A 20,103-nucleotide genomic window follows, 5' to 3' on the forward strand; every position below is an offset into this window, starting at 1 on the left:
CTGAACCTTAAAGAGCAGCCTGATAAACTGCCTTTGTGAATTCTTGTTTTCTTCTTGGCACCTTTCCTTTGCACTTAAAAGTAAAGCAGCCATTAATTCCTTCTTATTGACACTTTGACATTTCAATCACTTCATCACATGTTGATTGTATCAGTCTTTTCCTCCAAGTATCTGTCCAGTTATTTTTTTTCCCTTTTTCAACTGCATAATGCATGAGACAAAAAGCTTTTTCTCAATGCCTAGTGACAGACTGTGCAGTTTGATGCTGGTTACACATTCTCAACAGCCCGCAGTCCACCCATGATTGACACTAATGTGCTGATAGCATTTCATCTGGATGTTCCAGCAGTTCTGTGTATGGGAAGCTGGTCAGTGAGGAGAGCAGGCACTTTGTCACTGATAGGACCTGTCAGTGATTCAGGGAGATCATTTCAAGAGCTCTGTATTTAGAATCAGAGCATTTTCAGATAAACACTTTTACCGTTGCAAAGACATCTCGACATATTGGCAGATAAGCCACTACCCAGCTGTTGGTTCAGTTACATCCCTCACACTTTAGCTTGTGCTAAAATCATTTGATGTTTTGTAATTCTTTTATTCATTGATTTTGGAGGATAGAGCTAACACTGAAAAGGATCTTGAGAATTTGGAGAATTGAGCTATAGACATCAGAATGAAATTCAACAGAGACAAATGTAAGGTGCTACACTTTGAGAAGGAAAACCAAATGAACAAATACAGAATGGGGGATAACTGGCTTGGCGGCAGCACTGCTGAGAAGGATCTTGGAGCTGTGGTGGATTACATCCTCCACATGAGTCAACAATGCAATGCTGTCGGAGGGGGGGAATGCAATTTTGTGTTGCATTAATAGAGGGATAGCTTGTAAGTCACGGGAGGTCCTGGATAGTCCTCAGCCAGAGTACTGTGTCCAATTTTGGTCACCATTGTATAAAAAGGATGTAGAAAAATGGAAAGGATCCAGAGGTGAATGACAAAGATTATCAAAGAGATGAAATGCCAGCCATATGAGTAAAGGCTGAAGAACTGGGTATGCTTATTTTGGAAAAGAGGAGATTAATGGAGGGCATGACAGCAGTCCTAAAATATTTGAAATCCTGCCATAAAAATGGAGAAAATTGTTTTCTCTTGCCACAGAGGGCAGGAGAAGAGGCAATGAGTTCAAGCTACAGCAGAGCAGATTTAGATTAAATCTCAGGGAAAACTTCCTAACTCTAAGAACAGTGGGACAATAGAACAAATTGCATTGGGAAGTCATGGAAGCTCTTTCACTGGAGGTTTTCAAAAAGAGGCTGGGTAGCCATCTGTCTTGGATGGTTTAGACACAACAAATCCTGCATCTTGGCAGAGGGTTAGCCTAGATGGCTCTTGCAGGCCCCTCTAACCCTATATGATTCTATTGTTCTAATTGCGATAATAGTGAGGACTGACTAGGTCTATTCCTGAGCTGCTATTCTGTCCAGACACACAACCAAGGAAGAAGGGAAGGTAGCAAGAAGCCCCTCGAAAGCTTAACTCCAAAATCCTCAAAAGAGAACATCTCTCTCTCCTTCCCCTCTCTTCATTTGCTCTGTGAATTTTTGTGCTCTTGATGGGTGGGGGAGGGAGCACCTGTGACCCCCTGGTATGAGCAATACACCACAATTACTAAGGAATTCTTGCCCTTGTTGACTCATCATTTTTAAGCTGTCAAATTTTGTGCAACTTCCCCACCACGGTTCTGCCAATACACTTGTACCCTAATTTACCGCATCTTTAGCTAAACCACCTCTGTGCTTCCTACGAGGAGAGGTTGCCATTTGCTTGTTCTGCTTCTGTGACTTGAGCTACGTTGGGAACATTAAATATATGCCATCCTTTCCTTTTAACTGCTCAAGCCAGTGTTTTAGGGCCCTCTGTGTTTCCTGCACGACAGTGTAGAAGTGCTTTACATAGGGCTTCTGTCAGCATTCCTTTGGGACCCTGGTTTCCATTGTGCACAGACCGTTCAGAAACACTATTGTTCATTCGCTGAAAAGGAAAATGAGTTTGCCGGTTCCAACTCTTTGTAGCTTATTGGCCTGTCTCAAAAGACATCTAGCAGTGGGACTTCTAGGCAGTTATTGCCAGGAATAATTTAATCTGGAATTAATAAGGAATTCTTGCCCTTATTGACTCACCATTTTTAAGCTTCAATAATGGGAATTGGTAATGGTTCGCCCCAGCAGTCCAAAGTGCTTGTTATTAAAGATTTATGTATTTGGGATTAATGTTTCCCAGTGGGAAATCATAGTTCCTGTTGCCAAACAACTCTCATAGCCATGCACTATTATTAGCAAATCAAAAGGATTAACGTAATTCCATCCCAGGGTTAATAAATCATAAGGTTGATGTTGCTGCAGACAGAGTATAGCAGAATATAGGGTAAAATGATATACCAAAACAGAGGGTTCACATGCCCACATACTACAGTTAGTAAATCCAGCTGTGTGTTAGCATTGCCATATATCACAATAGGCACAGCTTTTAATTTCATTCATTATCAAAATATGAGCTTCCTCATAACAGAGCACTGTAATACTATTTGTCAAGTTACTGTAGAGTGTAAGTGAGAGACTTTATTTTAAGAGTTTGATAGAGCTGAGAAGATAGGCTACCTGGGCTGTTCTGGTTCTGCCAATGGCTTGTTGAATGATGTTGGGCAAGTCATGCAGCCTCTGTGCCTCAGTTTCTCACTTCTGTAAAATGAAGCTGTATACATCACACAGGTGCTGTGAGGCCTTATTGCAGTAAATGCTTTGCCACTGTGCAGATGACCCAACCGGGCATATCGTTAAAGTTTGAGCCCAGGACCTCTAAATGTAAAAGGCTGATTTTCTACTGCCTGAGCTAAAGGAGCACGTATTTGTTTGTAGCCGTAGTAGAAAAGTCTTTGACATGCTCCAACCACTGGAGGAAGACAGACACAGTTTTCCATTGTGTAGCATAAGAACATACTAAATTGCATTATTCTATGATTGAGCAAAAGTGGAACAAATGATTATGTGATGTACACATTTAAAGAATGAAAAATATATTTCTGTCTGGCGGAGAGGGAGCGATGCTCTTTGTCTAAAACTAGACCTCAACTGGGGGGAAAGTCTGTAAATAAAACCCCCACATCTTGATTATTTTATTGTACTGAAAGAGTTACAAGGGTCAAATTGAAGTTTTTCACTACAACCAACATTGCCAATGGTTTGTTGTTTTGATTGTACGCCAGGTGAATAATTACAAAAAATCCAAGGCACTGGCCTGAATTTCACAATCCAAAATTTATTCAAAAGTTTGCATTAACCATGACAGATGTCATGAGGGTTATAGTTTCACACAGATCTAAGTTTAGTGTCACTCTTATCCTCTCCCTGCACATGAATGTATTAACTGGCCTACACAGCATAGACTCATGAGAGAGTCTTGAGCATTTGTGATCCCTTAGTGCAGAAAATGCCACTCAGACTTTATTCCCTGTGACGTAAACACAGCTAATTAAAACATGTAGCAGAAGATATGGTTCTAAAAGTCAACTGAATGTTTAGTTAGTCAAAAAGAGGGTCCAGGGGAGAGAAATTAGTCAGGCACCTTTTTACCATAAGGAAATCAGTTTAGTGAAGAAAAACCTCTTCACACAATAATTTAGTTGTTTGGATTTCTTCTGTAGGGGAAAAAAGAACACTAAAGCCCCTACTTATGGTAATCTTTCTTTCTCTCTTTTATTTTGTTTTATTTGCTTATCTATGGAGCCCATGCAAGCAAAGTTCTTTGCGGGTGCTAGGGATTTGTAGTGCATCTTTTGAAGCTGCTAGTTGTAGAATGTCATGTATTCATTTTTAAATAGTTTTACTCTCTGATATGAATGAAGCATAAAACAGGCAAATGTCAGTGGAAGCTTAGCTGGTAGCTTTCTTCCTTCTCCCTCCTTCTCTTCATTTTCTTATTGTTAGATGTGAGAGCAAGAGAGGGACCTTGTGTTCATGGGTTCTTGGTAATAGTGACCATAATATAATTAAATGTAATATCCCTATGGCATGAAAAACACCATAGTGGCCCAACACTGTATCATTTAATTTCAGAAAAGGGAACTACACAAAAATGAGGAGGTTAGTTAAACAAAAATTACAGGGTATCGTGCCAAAAGTGAAATCTTTGCAAGCTGTGTGGAAACTTTTTAAAGACACCATAATAGAGGCTCAACTGAAATCTATACCCCAAATTAAAAAAACATAGTAAGAGAACCAAAAAAGAGCCACTGTGGCTAAACAACAAAGTAGAAGAAGCAGTGCGAGGCAAAAAGGCATCCTTTAAAAAGTGGAAGTTAAATCCTAGTGAGGAAAATAGAAAGGAGCATAAACACTGGCAAATGAAGTGTAAAGATACAATTAGGAAGGCCAAAAAAGAATTTGAGGAACAGCTAGCCAAAGACTCAAAAAGTAATAGCTAATTTTCTTCCAAGTCCATCAGAAGCAGGAAGCCTGCTAAACAGCCAGGGGGTCACTAGATGATCGAGGTGATAGAGGAGCATTCAAGGACGATAGGGCCATTACAGAGAAACTAAATGAATTCTTTGAATTGGTCTTCATGGCTGAGGATGTGAGGGAGATTTGCAAACCTGAGCCATTCTTTTTAAGTGACAGATCTGAGGAACTGCCCCAGGTATCATTAGAGGAGATTTTGGAACAAATTGATAAATTAAACAGCAATAAGTCACCAGGACCAGATGGTATTCACCCAAGAGTTCTGAAGGAACTCAAATGTGAAATTGCAGAGCTACTAACTGTCGTCTGTAACCTATCATTTAAATCAGCTTCTCTACCAGATGACTGGAGGATAGCTAACGTGATGCCAATTTTTACAAAGGGTTCCAGAGGTGATCCCAGCAATTACAGGCATGTAAGCCTGACTTCAGTACCGGGCAAACTGGTTGAAACTATAATAAACAACAATATTGTCAGACATATAGATGAACATAATTTGTTGAGAAGAGTCAACTTGGTTTTAGTAAAGGGAAATCATGCCTCACCAATCTACTAGAATTCTTTGAGGGGGTCAACAAGCATGTGGACCAAGGGGATCCAGTGGATATAGTGTACTTAGATTTTCAGAAAGCTTTCAACAAGGTCCTTCACCTTAATAAGCCTGGCACTTTTCATCTTGGAAAAGAGACAGCTAAAGAGAGATATTATTGAGGTCTATAAAATCATGACTGGTGTAGAGAAAGTAGTTAAGGAAGTGTTGTTTACTACTTCTCATAACACAAGAACTAGGGGTCTCCAAATGAAATTAATAGGCAGCAGGTTTAAAACAAATAAAAGGAAGTTTTTCTTCACACAACGCACAGTCAACCTGTGCAACTCCTTGCCAGAGGATGTTGTGAAGGCCGAGACCATAACAGGGTTCAAAAAAGAACTAGATTAAGTCATGGAGTATAGGTTAATCAATGGCTATTAGCCAGGATGGGCCGAAATGGTGTCCCTATCCTGTTTGCAAGAAGCTAGGAATGACCAACAAGGGATGGATCACTTGATGATTACCCATTCTGTTCATTCCCTCTGGGATAGCTGGCACTGACCACTGTCGGAAGACAGGATACTGGACAAGATGAACTTTTGGTCTGACCCAGTAGGGCCATTCTTATGTTCTTATAGGTTTGTCACTGAGTGTTCAGAGCTGGCGCTAGTTCGCTTTGTGCCGTTGGCTTTGTCATCTCCTTGGACTCAGAAAAGATACAGATACTATGGTAGCATAGACGTAGCTGGAGATAGTGATCTTTAAAATGGCTTCTACCTCTCACAGGTCACAGTCTTTAATGTCTGTCTTGTCCTGAGACCATTTCAGGTAAGTACTTAAGTCCAGTACAGGTTCTTTTCCTCCTACCTGGGTGCACAAAGAAACTCCTCTTCCTATTAGACACTAATGTGGACTTCATGTTACGTCCCACTTTTCAGTGGGGACAATCAAAGGGAAATTCCAAACTGAATTTAGGTGCCCACCTAACATGGATTCTGACAACCTCCTGTCCCCATATGGAACTGCACAAACCATTGCCCCATTTTGATGCCTTCTGTTCTTCCTTGCATGACTGACATCGGTTCCAGAGGCCTTATTAAATTGCCCTTGTAACTACATTGTTGGTTTGAGTAAGATCAGTCTCTCCTTTGCTAGTGTTTACTGTGGGGATGTGTTGTATGTGGTTTCAAAGGCTTAGGTCTCTGCATTTATCACACTCCCTTCAGCTATTTTAAAGCAGAATCTTTCACTTTCTTGCCTTTTGCAATGAGTCCTGTATGTCAGTCCAAGAAGAAAAGGTAAAAAGGATATTATTTCTCTCTTTTGCTTTGTTGTTAATGAAAGAAACTGACCATGATTTCTCCCCTCTTCAAAACACCTTAAAGGAAACTAGCGAAGAAGCAGAAGGAGACTCAAAGCAGCACTCAGAGAGAGATGGGTCCCGTTGCTACTTCAGACAAGAACACCACCAAACTCAGTGCAGTTCACAATGAAGAAGCTTTTTCTTCCACCTGTCAAGATGTTAATGGATTCAGTAAGTTTAACTTGCTTGCAATGGATACCTCCCTTTTTGAGAGCTGTAGATCCTTAAAAGGATCTGTTTCCTTGGGCACAAGATGTAAGTATTAGAAATGAAAAGGGTACAGTTAATGGCTGGAGTGCTGCTAGAAAGAGGTCTGACACTCCAATCTGAGATTTCTCTGTGATTGCCCCAAGTTAAATGTCAGACAGGTGGAGAGGACTCCCTCTGACTCTAAATCGACTTGAAAGAATTTACAAGAGATGTTTAAATAATTATACCGCACAATAGATAAGGGGAATGGCTGTTTGGTCTAGTGGAATAATTCTTGCTCAGGTTGGGATATTGAGATCAAATCCCCAAGTAGACCTTAGAGTGAAACAGTTTTTGCTGCACTAAATTGTTATGTGAGAAAGGCTGATCTTGAAGTTAAGGAAGAGAGTTGGGACTAAGGAGGTCTGCGTTTTGCTCTTTTCCTCATTCCATTCCTCAGAAGGGTGCAGTAAACTTTAGTTAGTTGATGTTAGTAAACCACGCCTAGCCATTTAGATGGAAAACTCTATATAGATGCAAAGCATGATAAGCAACCACTTCTCCGAAGCAATAGTTCCAGGTGAAGCCATAGCACATCCAAAACCTCTTGTTCTTAAATCAGTTTTCAAGTTGTGTGTTAGGAATGTCATTTAAAATCTTTGACATTTGGCCTATTAGTTTGAATAGGGTCCAGTTTGGGTACCAACAGCCACTGAAACTGTCAGATAATTCTTCAGTAACCTTAAGTGGAATGTTTTAGTGGTTTCCCTCTAGTTCTTACAGAACAAGTGTCCATATTACCACCAACAACAAAAAATCTAGGCTTGACACTCTTTTTTGCAGTCTCAGACTGAACAGGCTAAAGAGAGAATTCCTCTTCCACCCTCAACTGTGGTCTCTCCAAGGTGGGTCATATTTGCCTGCACTGCCACTGTCTGCAATATATCTGCAATAAATAGAGGACTTCAGACTCCAAAACTGGCAATGCAGTGATTCTCCAATACTAATATTCACTTGGATATATGACCTGATTTTTCAAAGAAGATGACTACCTCTATCTTACATTGAAGTCAAAGGGTCCTGATGGTGCTGAGCATCTTTGTAAATCAGGCAGGGAGAGTATAACTTGGTGGTAGTCATCTTAGTAAGATGGATAGGAGGGTTGCCAATTAATTGCAGTTAACTCACTCAATTAAGTCAAAAATTAATTGTGATTAGAAAAATTATTTGTGATTAATTGCAGTTTTAATCACACTATTAAACAATAGAATACCAATTGAAATTTATTAAATATTTTGGATGTGTTTCTCCATTCTCATATATATTGTATTCTGTGTTGTAATTGAAATCAAAGTGTATATTTTAATTACAAAAATTTGCACTGTAAAACGATAAATAAAAGAAATAGTATTTTCACTCACACTCATTCACCTCATACAAGTACCATAGTGAAGTCTCTTTGTTGTGAAAGTGCAACTTACAAATGTAGATTTTTTTTTGTTTGTTACATAACTGCACTCAAAAACAAAATAATGTAAAACTTTGGAGTCTACAAATCCACCCAGTCCTACTTCTTGTTCAGCCAATTGCTAAGACAAACAAGTTTGTTTACATTTACAGGAAATAATGCTGCCCTCTTCTTATTTACAATGTCACAGAAAGTGAGATCACGCATTTGCATGGCACTTTTGTAGCTGGCATTGAAAGATATTCACGTGCCAGATATGCTAAACATTTGTATGCCCCTTCATGCTTCGGCCACCATTCCAGGGGACATGCTTCCATGCAGATGAAAAAAATAATGTGTTAATTAAATTTGTGACTGAACTCCTTAGGGGAGAATATTATATCCCCTGCTCTGTCTTACCCACATTCAGCATATATTTCATGTTATAGCAGTCTCAGGTGATGACCCAGCACATGTTCATTTTAAGAACACTTTCACTGTAGATTTGACAAAATGTAAAGAAGGTACCAATGTAAGCTTTCTAAAGATAGCTACAGCACTCAACCTAAGTTTTAAGAATCTGAAGTGCCTTCCAAAATCTGAGAGGAACAAGGTGTGGAGCATGTGGGAACTATAGAACCCGAACTACCAAAAAATGAAAATCAACCTTGTGCTGGTGGCATCTGACTCAGATAATGAAAATGAACATCCATCAGTCTGCATTTGCTTTGGATTGTTATCGAGCAGAACCTGTCATCAGCATGGACGCTTGTCTCCTGGAATGATGGTTGAAGCATGAAGGGAATATGAATCTTTAGCACAGCTGGCATGTAAATATTTTGCCATCCTGACTACAACAGTGCCATGAGAATGCCTGTTCTCACATTCAGGTGACATTGTAAACAAGAAGCGTGCAGCATTATCTCCTGAAATGTAAACAAAATTCTTTGTCTGAGCATTTGGCTGAACAAGAAGTAGGACTGAGTGGACTTGCAGACTCTAAATTTCACATTGTTTTGTTTTTGAATGCAGGTTTTTTGGTACATAATTCTACATTTGTAAGTTAAAGTTTCATGATAAAGAGATGGCACTACAGGACTTGTATTAGGTGAATGGAAAAATACTATTTCTTGAGTTTTTTTACAGTGCAAATACTTGTAATAAAAAATAACTGTAAACTATAAAGTACACTTAGTATTCTGTATTATAATTGAAATCAATGTATTTGAAAATGTAGAAAACATTCAAAAATATTTAAGCAAACAGCATTCTATTATTGTTTAACAAATGTCTATCAGGGATGGTCTAGACAGTATTTGGTCCTGCCATGAGGGCAGGGGACTGGACTCGATGACCTCTTGAGGTCCCTTCCGGTCCTAGAGTCTATGAATGCACTTAATCGGGATCAATATTTTTAATCGCACAATTAATCACGATTAATTTTTTTAATCACTTGATAGCCCTAATGGATAGTATATAAATATTGGAAATTTACCAGTTTTTAATGCTTTCCCCTCAATTGTGAATATTAAAACCTATTTCTGGCCGGTGCATGAGATATAGTAAGAACTGAGTCTGTACTATGGTCTCATCACTTTTGGGTATTTTGAAAAAAACAATTAAAGCTGCAGAATCATTTATCTGTAGAAATGGCTATAGAGAATGCACTGTGACTAATTTTGCAAAGAGCATTCCTAAAGATTTTTATCACTTATAATCACTGAGTCCTTGACTTGTCTGACATCATTGCAAGTTTAGCCAATACCAGTTGTTTGGCACAGTTCCATGTAAATATTGAGCTGGATCTTTTTCCGGACCATCAGAAATAATTATCAGTAAGGGTTCATAATCTCTCAACATTCTTCTTTGCCAAGTCTGGGATGCTGAGGCATCCTGGCTCGTTGATAGAGGCAAATTGTGTCCTGTGTAGTTGAGTACCCATGCTAAAGTAGGTAATTTATGGTTCTGGCTCCGATAACATGGATGAGGAAAAAAAATCCTCCTTTCATAAATTGGCTTAGTAGAAGTTAATACTTAAAGACACCTGTAGAAGCCTATACTAAATCATGCTAATTTTGAAGCAGCACAAATAGGATTACTTTGCCATTTTTCCAATAACAAATAGGTTTCAAAACATTGTCTGAGGTTTGAGAGCTGCAGTCTTTTGTACCCCCTCTCTCATGCCCTCTGAAAACATTTTTCTTTTTTCCTCTTTTGCCTAACACGAACAGAAGTGGCTACTAATGCTTTATGGTAGGTAGCCACCCAGCTTGTTTAGAGAAGCCCTGCCCAACAATGTATGTTCAAAATGGAAGGTAGGGGACTTAATTTGCCAAGGAGGATACAAAATCTTCCACCCCATAGACTGTGGAGCCAGACCAACCTGGGCCCTGGCTTGGACTCAACCATTTTTTGGCCTGCAAAAACCCAGGTGGAGGCAGGTGATCTTGCAGCAAGCAACAGGAAGGAGTAAGACAGGCAAGGTATTGTTGGGGGAGGCCTCACCTGCACACTGAGGCAACAGCTGATAGCCCAGAATGAGAAGACAGGCCAGCTCCACAAGACAGGAGCTGCTGTAAGGTGAGTGCAGGGCAGTCTTGCTCTCCAAGGCAACTGGAGAGACAACTGAGGCAACACCTGACCCCTTCCCGGGGATGGGGACTCCCAAGCCATGGGGACAGCACCCAACCAACCCTGAGGGCAAGAGCTGACACCCCCCATGTCACACTCCTGAGGGCAGGACCCACCCTCCCCCATGTGGCCCTCCCACTTTAAATGGCGCTTCTCAGCCCCTGGTTCACTTACCAATATGTTCCTTCACCTACTGCCTCTGGGAGGAACATTTCTATGCACAGTTCCAGTAACTGAGCATGTAAATGGGTAGTTAGGTTTGCAATTGTCCCATCTGTGTCTTCAAATGTGGGGTTTTGCAGATTTGGAGAATGATGGAGACAGCTGGGCAAGTGCTTCTGCTCTTTTCTCCTCCTACCTTTAGCCCCAAGTGTCTGCTTGAACTTTGCTTTTGCTTTTGTGAGTTTAAACCAGGTCCTTAATATTCTTTTGATCCCAGAGAAAAAAGTCTTGTTAGATTAAATCCATCCCTATGCAACGGCAGGATAGTAACCCACTGGACGTGTCAGCTATTAAACTGATACAACACTCTGCAACACGTGCATCTGACGAAGTGGGTATTCACCCACGAAAGCTCACGCTCCGAAACGTCTGTTAGTCTATAAGGTGCACAGGAGTCTTTGCTGCTGATACAACACTGTAACTTAGCCAACTGTGCCTTCGCTACCACATCTGTGCTCCACACTCTTTTGCCATTACATAGAAATCACAGTGGATTGTCGCAACATATCCTGATGCATTTTCCTTAGCAGCCATGGCATTTCACGCAGCAGCAAAGTGTTTACTTGCTTTTTGAATGCAAGTTTGTATTCGAGGTGGTGCCACCTGATTCAGCCGAACATAGCCGCACTCCTCAGCTAAAGGTACATTTGGCGTAACTTCATTTCTTGGGCTCATCTTCCATCATTCTGTAGAAATGCATGTCTCCCAACAGCAAGTCTTAGTGCTCTAGATACAAGTGTTTTTAAAGCTCCCAGATGATACTTATAAAAGTGGGTTCTCCCTTTAAAGTGTCGGTGTCATACATGAGCGAGAAAGTGCATTTCCTTAAGTATATATCTTCTTGGGGGGGAAACAGCCCTGTGCAGAGGGCCAACACAAGCCCTATGCACTGGTTAGTAGCACATGGTCCCAGAGCAAGGAGACAGGTCAGTTCCACGTGACAGGTGGTGGCCGTCTGGACAGGGCTGAGTTTTGCCCTTGGACAGGGATGTTTTATGTATCCTTGTTATCAAGAATATTTCTGTTTCAATAAGGGCTGTCTCCTGTGGACTGGAAGAGGCAGTGCAGGATCTGCTGAAAGAGCAGCAGAAGATGGGCTATTATTAGATTGCTTACTCCTTGTAGTGTTGTTGCTTAACCATACAGCCCTTTTGCAGGCGTAGCTCCTGTTGAAATTAATGAGAGGCTGAACTAGGTGAGGCCTTAGAGAACTGACCTGTTTACTCAGCCCCATAGGAGAGCATAAATAAAAAGAAAGAAAAAATACAACAGGCTGGACCGACTGTAGTATTATTCCAGCAGTTCCAGGTTTATACTGGAATAATACAGAGGTGATTCAGGCCATTCATCTTCTATTTATTGCCCAAATGTGTAAAGGAAAGTTTATGCTAAACCCAGGAAAAGGAACTGATTGAGTCTGTTTATATTTGAGACTGCTCCTTAGTATGAAAGATCATCTTGAAAGTGCCATTTTCCTCTGTGAGAGACAGCACAAGGTGTCAGCTCAGTGCAGGAGTGCTGCTGAAAAGAAGTGACAAGGAAGAACAGACCTGGTGGGAGCTAAAAATATCCCCTAGCATCTGTGAAGTGTCCAACAAGATGCACGCTGGGTTATTACTGAGAGGGTATCTCATGTAGTCTGGCAGTCCCATCAGTGTGACAGGGCAGGCAGCACATCATCTGAACAATGATATACTAGTAATACATCCTTCACAAAGGCACCACTTTTCTGACACTACAATGAAGGAATGTCACAGTATAATAGATTAGGCAGGGCTAGTCCAGATGTGAATGCTACATCATCAGGGCAACCAGCTTGGCCTTGACATCCAGGGACTAGATGACTAAAAAATGAGATATTTGTGTGAAGGCCAACAGTTTGTTAAGGTTTGTTTAACTATTCAAGGATCTAATTTAGAGAACAAAGTGGCATTCAGTTGAATATCCGGGTTTTGAAACCTATACATCACCCACAAGGAGCATGTAGAAGTACAAAGTGAGAAGCAATGAGCAGGCTGGGGGAGCACAGTGGAACCCTGACTTGTGTTAATGATTTCTGGTGTGGTCATAAAATCATCCTGTCTAATAGCAAGAGCAAGGCCATGAAAGGAGCCTATAGGTAAGTGCCTCAGAGGATGTTAAGGACTATCTTTCATCCCAGGTCTAGTCAGACATGCTTATTCTCTGCTTACGCCTCACTTGTGTTTTTCCTTTGTGAACTTATAAGGAAGCAGATCCAAGGGAACTTGAGACATACTGTCAATCAAAGTAGGCTACGACATCAAAATTTAATTCTTGTCTGTGCCCATATGCAACTTCTACTTCCAGTTGGTTGCATCCTGCTACACAAAACACAGTGACTTACAGGATAATGGAAATTATTTAAAATAAATAAATAAAGCTATGTATTCATGGAAACCATCGTGGAGACAGAAGAATACCCAGAGTGAAGGGGTGCTGGCAAGTTTGATTAGGCCACAATATCAGCTGCCTTTTAATTATTCTGAACATTCTCTGCAAAATCCATGTCATTTTTGGGGACAAGATTTTCAAACATCTCTAAACTGGCTGTGAAATTGACCCCCGTGTAATGGTCCTGTACAAGGTCCACACACCACCTTAGAGGACTTAACAGGATTTAGCTGGTGCATATGCTTTGTGCTGGCTCTCTGCATTGGGTTGAAACCCATCTGGATGAGCTTCGTGAAATATGTACATATCAGTTGTGCCTGTAAAACTCCTCTGGTTGGATAGTTGTGCACATAACTGTCTGGTTATGCAAGCGACTGCTTGACTGATTTGTGCCAATGCCCAAGTGTTCCCTGCAGATCTTCCATTGAAAAAGAGTTTTGAAAATCTGGCCTTTTATTATTTGTTTCCTCCCTCCACACCCAAAAGAATTAACCTCCCCTTCTTGACACTCTGCTCTGTTTCACTGAACATAAATGAGTAAAAGTTTTTGTTAAATTTACTTAAATATTTATTAGGCTTCTATCCGTAGATATGCAAGTACCTTATGCTGAACTAATGCAAAGGCAGTGTGATCCAGTGATTTTACGTAGGCTCCTGGATCTTAGAAAACTTGAGTTCCACTCCCCAGTTTGCTACTGACTTGCTGCATGATCTTAAGAAAGTCACGTAAACTTTCTACACCTCAGTTTCTCTTCCGTAGAAGTGGATGCTTCCCAGTTAACATATGAGGATGAATAGGGGTAGCAAAATACAGCAGCCAGACAGCAGGGGTAGGAGTCCGAAAAAAGAGTCATGCATCATATCCTAAAGGTAGCTGGTGAAGAACTTCAGGAGACCAATGTGTGAGACAGTTCACTTACCCCCCATTATGTCAGCTGGTATGTTATAAGCTGCAGATGTTGATGAACAACACAGCAACAGAAAAGTGTTATATTGAGAAAACTGCAGGTGCTTTCACTGGGTGATGTAATCTGTTTAGTAGGCAATTCTACAAATTCCACTTGAAATTCTCTAGACTAGTGAATACTTATATTCACTCCATGGAAAAATTATGATGAGTGTTTATAAATTTGTCAGTAATGTTTACTGTGGAGATGTAGAAATTGCATCTGAAATTTACTTTGATGCATATTGAATTTTATCTACTTTTATTGTATTATGGAATTATTTCTATTTAATCTATAGGCATCTTTTTGATGTACTGAGATTTTGTATTTGTTTGTTTCCCATCACAGTGAAAAGGAACTCATTATTTGTCACTATAGGAATAAATGACAGAGGATTACAAAAAAAAATGCCCTTAGAAATGATTGGTTGCCATAAATATTCACATTTAAGCTGACCCATGTATAAGCCAGCTCCATAAATTGACTGTCTAAAAAGTGAGTGTGCCACATGAATGCTGATCCCTGCCCCCTTCCTTGATCTGTTTTGATTAGCAAGGAAATGATCTGTTGATCCTTGTCCAGAGAAACTCATCCCTTGAGCGGGAGAAGATAGGCACCACTTGTCTCCAGGGAGCCCATCCTCCAGTTGCAGCTAACACCATTTGTGTGCTATTAGGTCCGCAGCAGGCATGTGTGATACAGTGTGCACGCTTCCTAGGCTTAGTCCCAAGAGCACATACTCTGTAAGATGCGCACTTAGGGTAGCTGCCTCTTAGCTGCCTCTTTTGCCATCAAGCCGAGGTGCCACTTTAGGGATCTGATGCTAAACCAGCAGCCCCTAGCTTTCCTGCCCTATTCTACTCCTGGAGAGAGTTCATCTCTTTCCAAAATGTCTCATGTAAACGCTAGTCACCCCTCCATTCTTCTACAGAAAGATTGCCTTCAAATTGTATCTTCCTGTCTTAGTTTATAAGTAATGTATGTGTCACATATAGCGAGCAGGCTTATTTTACTATTTGTAGTCCACTCAACTTTGGGTGGCTTGTATTTCTGGGAGTTGTTTTTAGGAATCCATCTCTCCGAAACAAAAACAAATGTATTTCTTGTGTAACAACAAATACAACTCTTATTAAAAAAAATAGAATAGTAGTCTACAGTGTTCCCAAATCTTATATGTTACAATAGCAGTACTTCAATGTTTGGGGCCTATAGTATTATAGTAGTGAAATAAAGTTAATATGCGTGCTCAGATGAACAATTGATTTAATTTTGATAAGCCCTATGTATTCAATATTGCCATGTTCTTTGAGGAACTTTCTCCCTGTTCTGTCTCTCTAAATATATATGTTTCTAAAGTCTTTTCCTTGTGTCTTTCCTACCTAGCATCATCCTCTCCTTGTTCATTTTCTGTCCAAAGCAAAACCCTTCAGTGCAAATCTTTGTTGAATTCCTACTACTCAGGTACTAGTGCCAGATTTCATTTTATTTTTCTAGTTTTCTTTGTTTTTTTTACATTTCCCGATATGACATATGGACTGAGTCTTCTGAATGTTGGATACGGCTAACCTTGTTTTCATTTTTTTAATTTGTTTTCTTCGTTGATCTTCTATTGATTTCCATTGATCCGTGTCGTGTGGGTGACCGGAATTCCATCTCAAAGTATCATCAGACACTGTTCCATCGACTGCGCTGCTAGGTAAGAAGACAGGTATGGTGCACTGTACTCCAGTGGAGGGAAAACATTTACTGCATCTGAAAATGATTCTAAGGGACACTGCCAAATGGTTTAGGCTCCAATAGTACAACCCTCCTTTGGATTGACCACCATTTTGTGATTGCAGAAACTGAAGCAACTCTAAAGTTAAGTGTAGTCCTACAACCAAAACAGAAATGTGACTTCCCCTTAGAGCTGCTGTTTGCCATTATGCTGGAATAACGTAATGTGGATGCTTAAATAAAAAGTAGGCCCGAATCATTGTATATTTCAGTTCCATTCAAAATGCATTCAAACATTAAAATTAGTGAAATCTTGGAAAGTGGACAAAATTGATCAGGAAAAAAAATTGCATTGTCTTCCTTATTAAAAGGAGAATAGAAGACAAAATTTGAGAACCTGAGGGGTGTCAGGTGCCTCTTTTATGTGTAGGATGTGGCATGATGGGCCAAATTTCCATCCGTTCTCCAATTTTGGAAACCATTTTGGCTCATGTAAGTGGTTGTGTCTACAAAGCTGACACACACGTGCTTTGTATGTGAAGATCAGATCTGAGATCCCCAGCTCATGTGCATAAATGAGTGTTTGCATATTCAAAATTGATTGAAGCCTGCTTCTTTGGATGCAATCAGTTATGAGTGCAACAGGTTCCATGCAGAAATCAGAGGCTGAGCTTGGGAAAGGGAGACTTTCATACTGAGTACATTGAGAACTGTAAAAGCAAGGAAAAAACTTCTCCATTTGTAATACATTACCCTACTCTGTCTGTCATGCACAAAACTCCCATTGATCAACACTTGGATACCATGGTGCGATACTAAACCTGAAGAAAACTGAGATTAATGTCAATGGGAATTTAGTACAAAACGAGGACTGAATATGCAGTAGAAAGTGCAGATCACAGAGGAGAATTTTGCCTATGTTAAGAGAGTTTGCACTGAGTTAAAGCCAAGGGAAAATGCATAATGGTATTTTTATTTTATGAAAGCAGACTCTATAGGCCAAAGTTTTCAAAATTGGATGTTAGATATTACCTTTCAAATCCCCTGTTTCAGCACCTGAATAAAAGTGACCTTGTAAATGTCAGAGTAGTTGAGTGTGCCATGACTCCTTTTGACTTTAATAGAAATCGTCAGTGCTCAGCACCTCTGAAAATCAAGCCACTTTTATTTAGGTGCCTAAATACCAATCAAAGTAGTCTAGCTTCAGGTATCCAACTCTGAAACTTTCATTCTTTGGAGTTTTAAAAAGAATATGCTGCCCCATCAAATTAACAAAGAGACAGCAGAATGGGCAGAAGAAACTTTTAAGCTGGCTAAAGGAGAAAGAGCTGTTCAGAAACTTATTACAGGTGTACCCTTGAATACAACAGTAGTAATAGCCTACCAGTTTTGGATCTCCCTTGAGGATGCCTGTACTTACTGTCTGTGGAATTTGAAAAAGGCAATTCCCCTGCTATGAATTAGAAAACAGATATGTGGAAGATCAGAATCTACCCAGTGGTATTTATCAGACCTGTCATTTTGGATTATCTGCAGTAACTTTTCCCTTCCAGACACAGTAATCTACTGCAACTGTCTTAAACATTACCCTAAGCAGGTAGCAGCCCAGTAGTTAGACCAGGAAAAAATGACACACAAGCACATAAGTGCCCTGTATTACACGGTAACAGCAAAGGAACAAAAAGAGGCTGGAAGAGACTGTTGCAGTACATACATTTCTCATGCAATCTGTCACAATACTGACTTTGGGAAGAGAAGGTTCTTTTTCCAGCGGGGAATGTGTCCATTTTCCAGTAGGGTTGTATTTCTTAGTTTCCCAAAGACAAAGTGTTGTCTAAGAGAAATCTAAATGTGAATTCATATCACAGCTGTGCTCCCCACACAACGCAAGGCCTATTGCTGCAGTATACTGGGAGGTGCTGTCCACCCTCAGCTCTGCATTTCGCATCTGTCAGAACAGAGGCCCCTATTTTGCTAGAGCTGTTTTCACACCTGTATTCTGGGTAGTGAGCACAGTGGTCTTGTTAGGACAGCTAAATCGCTGTGCGAACTGCACACTTCTTAATTTGAGGCTAAAGAGAAGATTATATATGACTTGATCCAGACTTCCTACAGGAAAAAAAACCAAAGGCTTTCAAAATCCCAACGTTTAGAGAAAATCAATAATAATTATTAAGAATCGAATTGATTTTCAGAGATGCTTTGCACCCACAGTTCCAGCTGAAGTTAAGAGCCACAGGTAGTCAACCCCTCTGAAAAGAAAGCCTTTAGCAACTTGCTCAAGGCTGCCTGGTGAGTTGCGGACAAAACCAGAATCACAACCCAGGAGCAGTTCTTCAAGTATGTGTCAGTGTGGTATGCCACAGTAGGTGTGTATGTGCCCCAGGCACATGAGACCAGATATTTTTGAATGGTAGTGTCAGGCCAATGCATGCACCCTGTGCTACCTTATGCTCCTCTATGAGGGCACAAAAGGTGGGGTGACCACGACCCTCTCACAGTTCCCTCCTACTGCCCATGGCAGCAAGAAGGAAGCTAGTGAATATCCAGTCTGCCATATGATTGCTTTGGCTAAATTTCCCAAAAGCTTATTCCACTTCTCTGAGATACCTCTGAACTACCTTCGTTCATTTATTCTTCCTAGGCAGGTCTGTTCTGATGTTTGTCAAACTAAAAACTGCTTGCAAACCCCTCTGTATAGCTCCCCCTATACAGGTTGTTAGAATGGTGCACTCAAACCCTACAGACTTCAAGCCTTCTCCATCCTGTGATGTACTAATTGCACTGAAAGACAGGTACAGCATATGCCTATTCTTACTGGGAGAGTCTCATGTCCCAAGCAGTTGCTCGATCTCCCTCTCCTTCTCTGCAAGAACCTGCAACTTGAGACGGGCGACGCTGTACCTCCATCTTCTGAAGCAGTGTGTGGAAATGGAATTGGAGCCAGGAGATTTGACCTCAAATTGTCTGTAGAACAAGTGGCACAGAAGCCATCAACACCCCCAAATTTGCATCTCACAAGTTGGATGCAGTAGGCTGAAAAGGGCTGCCCTGCTCCTTATAAATGAGTCATCCTAGACCCAGCAAGAACCTCGTGGCAAATGCCAGACACTATTCCAGCAATAGCTAAATGTGCCAAAATCTGGTACCAGGGAACACTTCCAGATTTGATTAATTTGACTCATACCCCAACCCTGACTCCCTGGCGGTCTCAACTGCTCAGGAGAAGTCAAGACCCACCAAAAACATACTGAAGGACAAAGATCTCAAAGGCTATGATCCATCTGGAAGAAAGGCATACTAATCAGCCTCGCTCCAATTGAGAATGGCCAGCTGTCAGGCATTGCTGGCAAAATATTACTTTTTGATATGGAATAGGGTGACATCCTTCTTGGCCAAACACCTTCACAGAAACAGAGGAGCTGAAACACATTATAAAAAAAGACCAGCTCATAGCCATCTACAGGCAGTGATGGAGGCCTCTGACACTGAGGCCAAGTCTGTGACCACAGTAGTGGCCATTTGTAGAGTGTCATGGCACCAAGCTTCAGGTATCCCTCCTAAAGTATGAGCCAGGATTGAAAATTTGCCCTTCGAGAGGTCAGAGCAGTTCAGTGAATGGACCGGTAGGGCCCTACATGCATGGAAATATTCCAAAGCAGCCTAGTGCTTTCTGGGGATCTACATTCCTCCACCCTATCGAAGGGCATACCACCCTCAGACATTGCGACATCAGAAACTGCGCACCTCAGGGTACAATGGACAAATGGAGGTACCTGGCCAGGAAATGCCCTGAGTAAAACAAAGGGCATTGATCCCCCTCCACCTTCTGGGATGACCCATCAGCAAATTTGATGGGATGGTGGACAGCTGTATAGAAACCTTTCCACAGGGCATGACCTTGGGAAGCTGCCTCATGCCATACCACCGGGCATTGTCTGTTATAACATCAGACAGATGGCTTCCCACTGAATGTAATGAAAGGGTTACCCTTCTCAGTCTCTTCCCCAACAACAACACTGGTCACAGACACATCAGGGCAGAGTGGAGCCACTTGCAAATGCAAGGTTTATGATCTCAGGACAATCTATAATTACATATGAACATCTCGGTACTGAGAGCCATCAGAC

The 20,103-nt window shown here is 40.9% G+C and overlaps 1 protein-coding gene across 6 annotated transcripts in view; it reads left to right on the top strand.

Moving 5' to 3' along the window:
* The window catches only part of PTPRT (protein tyrosine phosphatase receptor type T), a 739,839-nt gene that overhangs the window by 655,331 nt on the left and 64,405 nt on the right, over window positions 1–20,103 (top strand). For 3 of the 6 annotated variants that reach the window (XM_030533365.1, XM_030533366.1, XM_030533368.1), the window contains 3 exons: window positions 6,432–6,580; window positions 15,641–15,718; window positions 15,918–15,965. In XM_030533365.1, the coding sequence (XP_030389225.1) occupies window positions 6,432–6,580; window positions 15,641–15,718; window positions 15,918–15,965 (275 nt within the window). The remainder of the gene's footprint in view (window positions 1–6,431; window positions 6,581–15,640; window positions 15,719–15,917; window positions 15,966–20,103) is intronic. The other 3 variants (XM_030533367.1, XM_030533369.1, XM_030533370.1) reach the window with 3 other exon arrangements.

This window comes from Gopherus evgoodei, chromosome 14, assembly GCF_007399415.2.
Source record: "Gopherus evgoodei ecotype Sinaloan lineage chromosome 14, rGopEvg1_v1.p, whole genome shotgun sequence".
NCBI classification, from domain to species: Eukaryota; Metazoa; Chordata; order Testudines; family Testudinidae; genus Gopherus; species Gopherus evgoodei.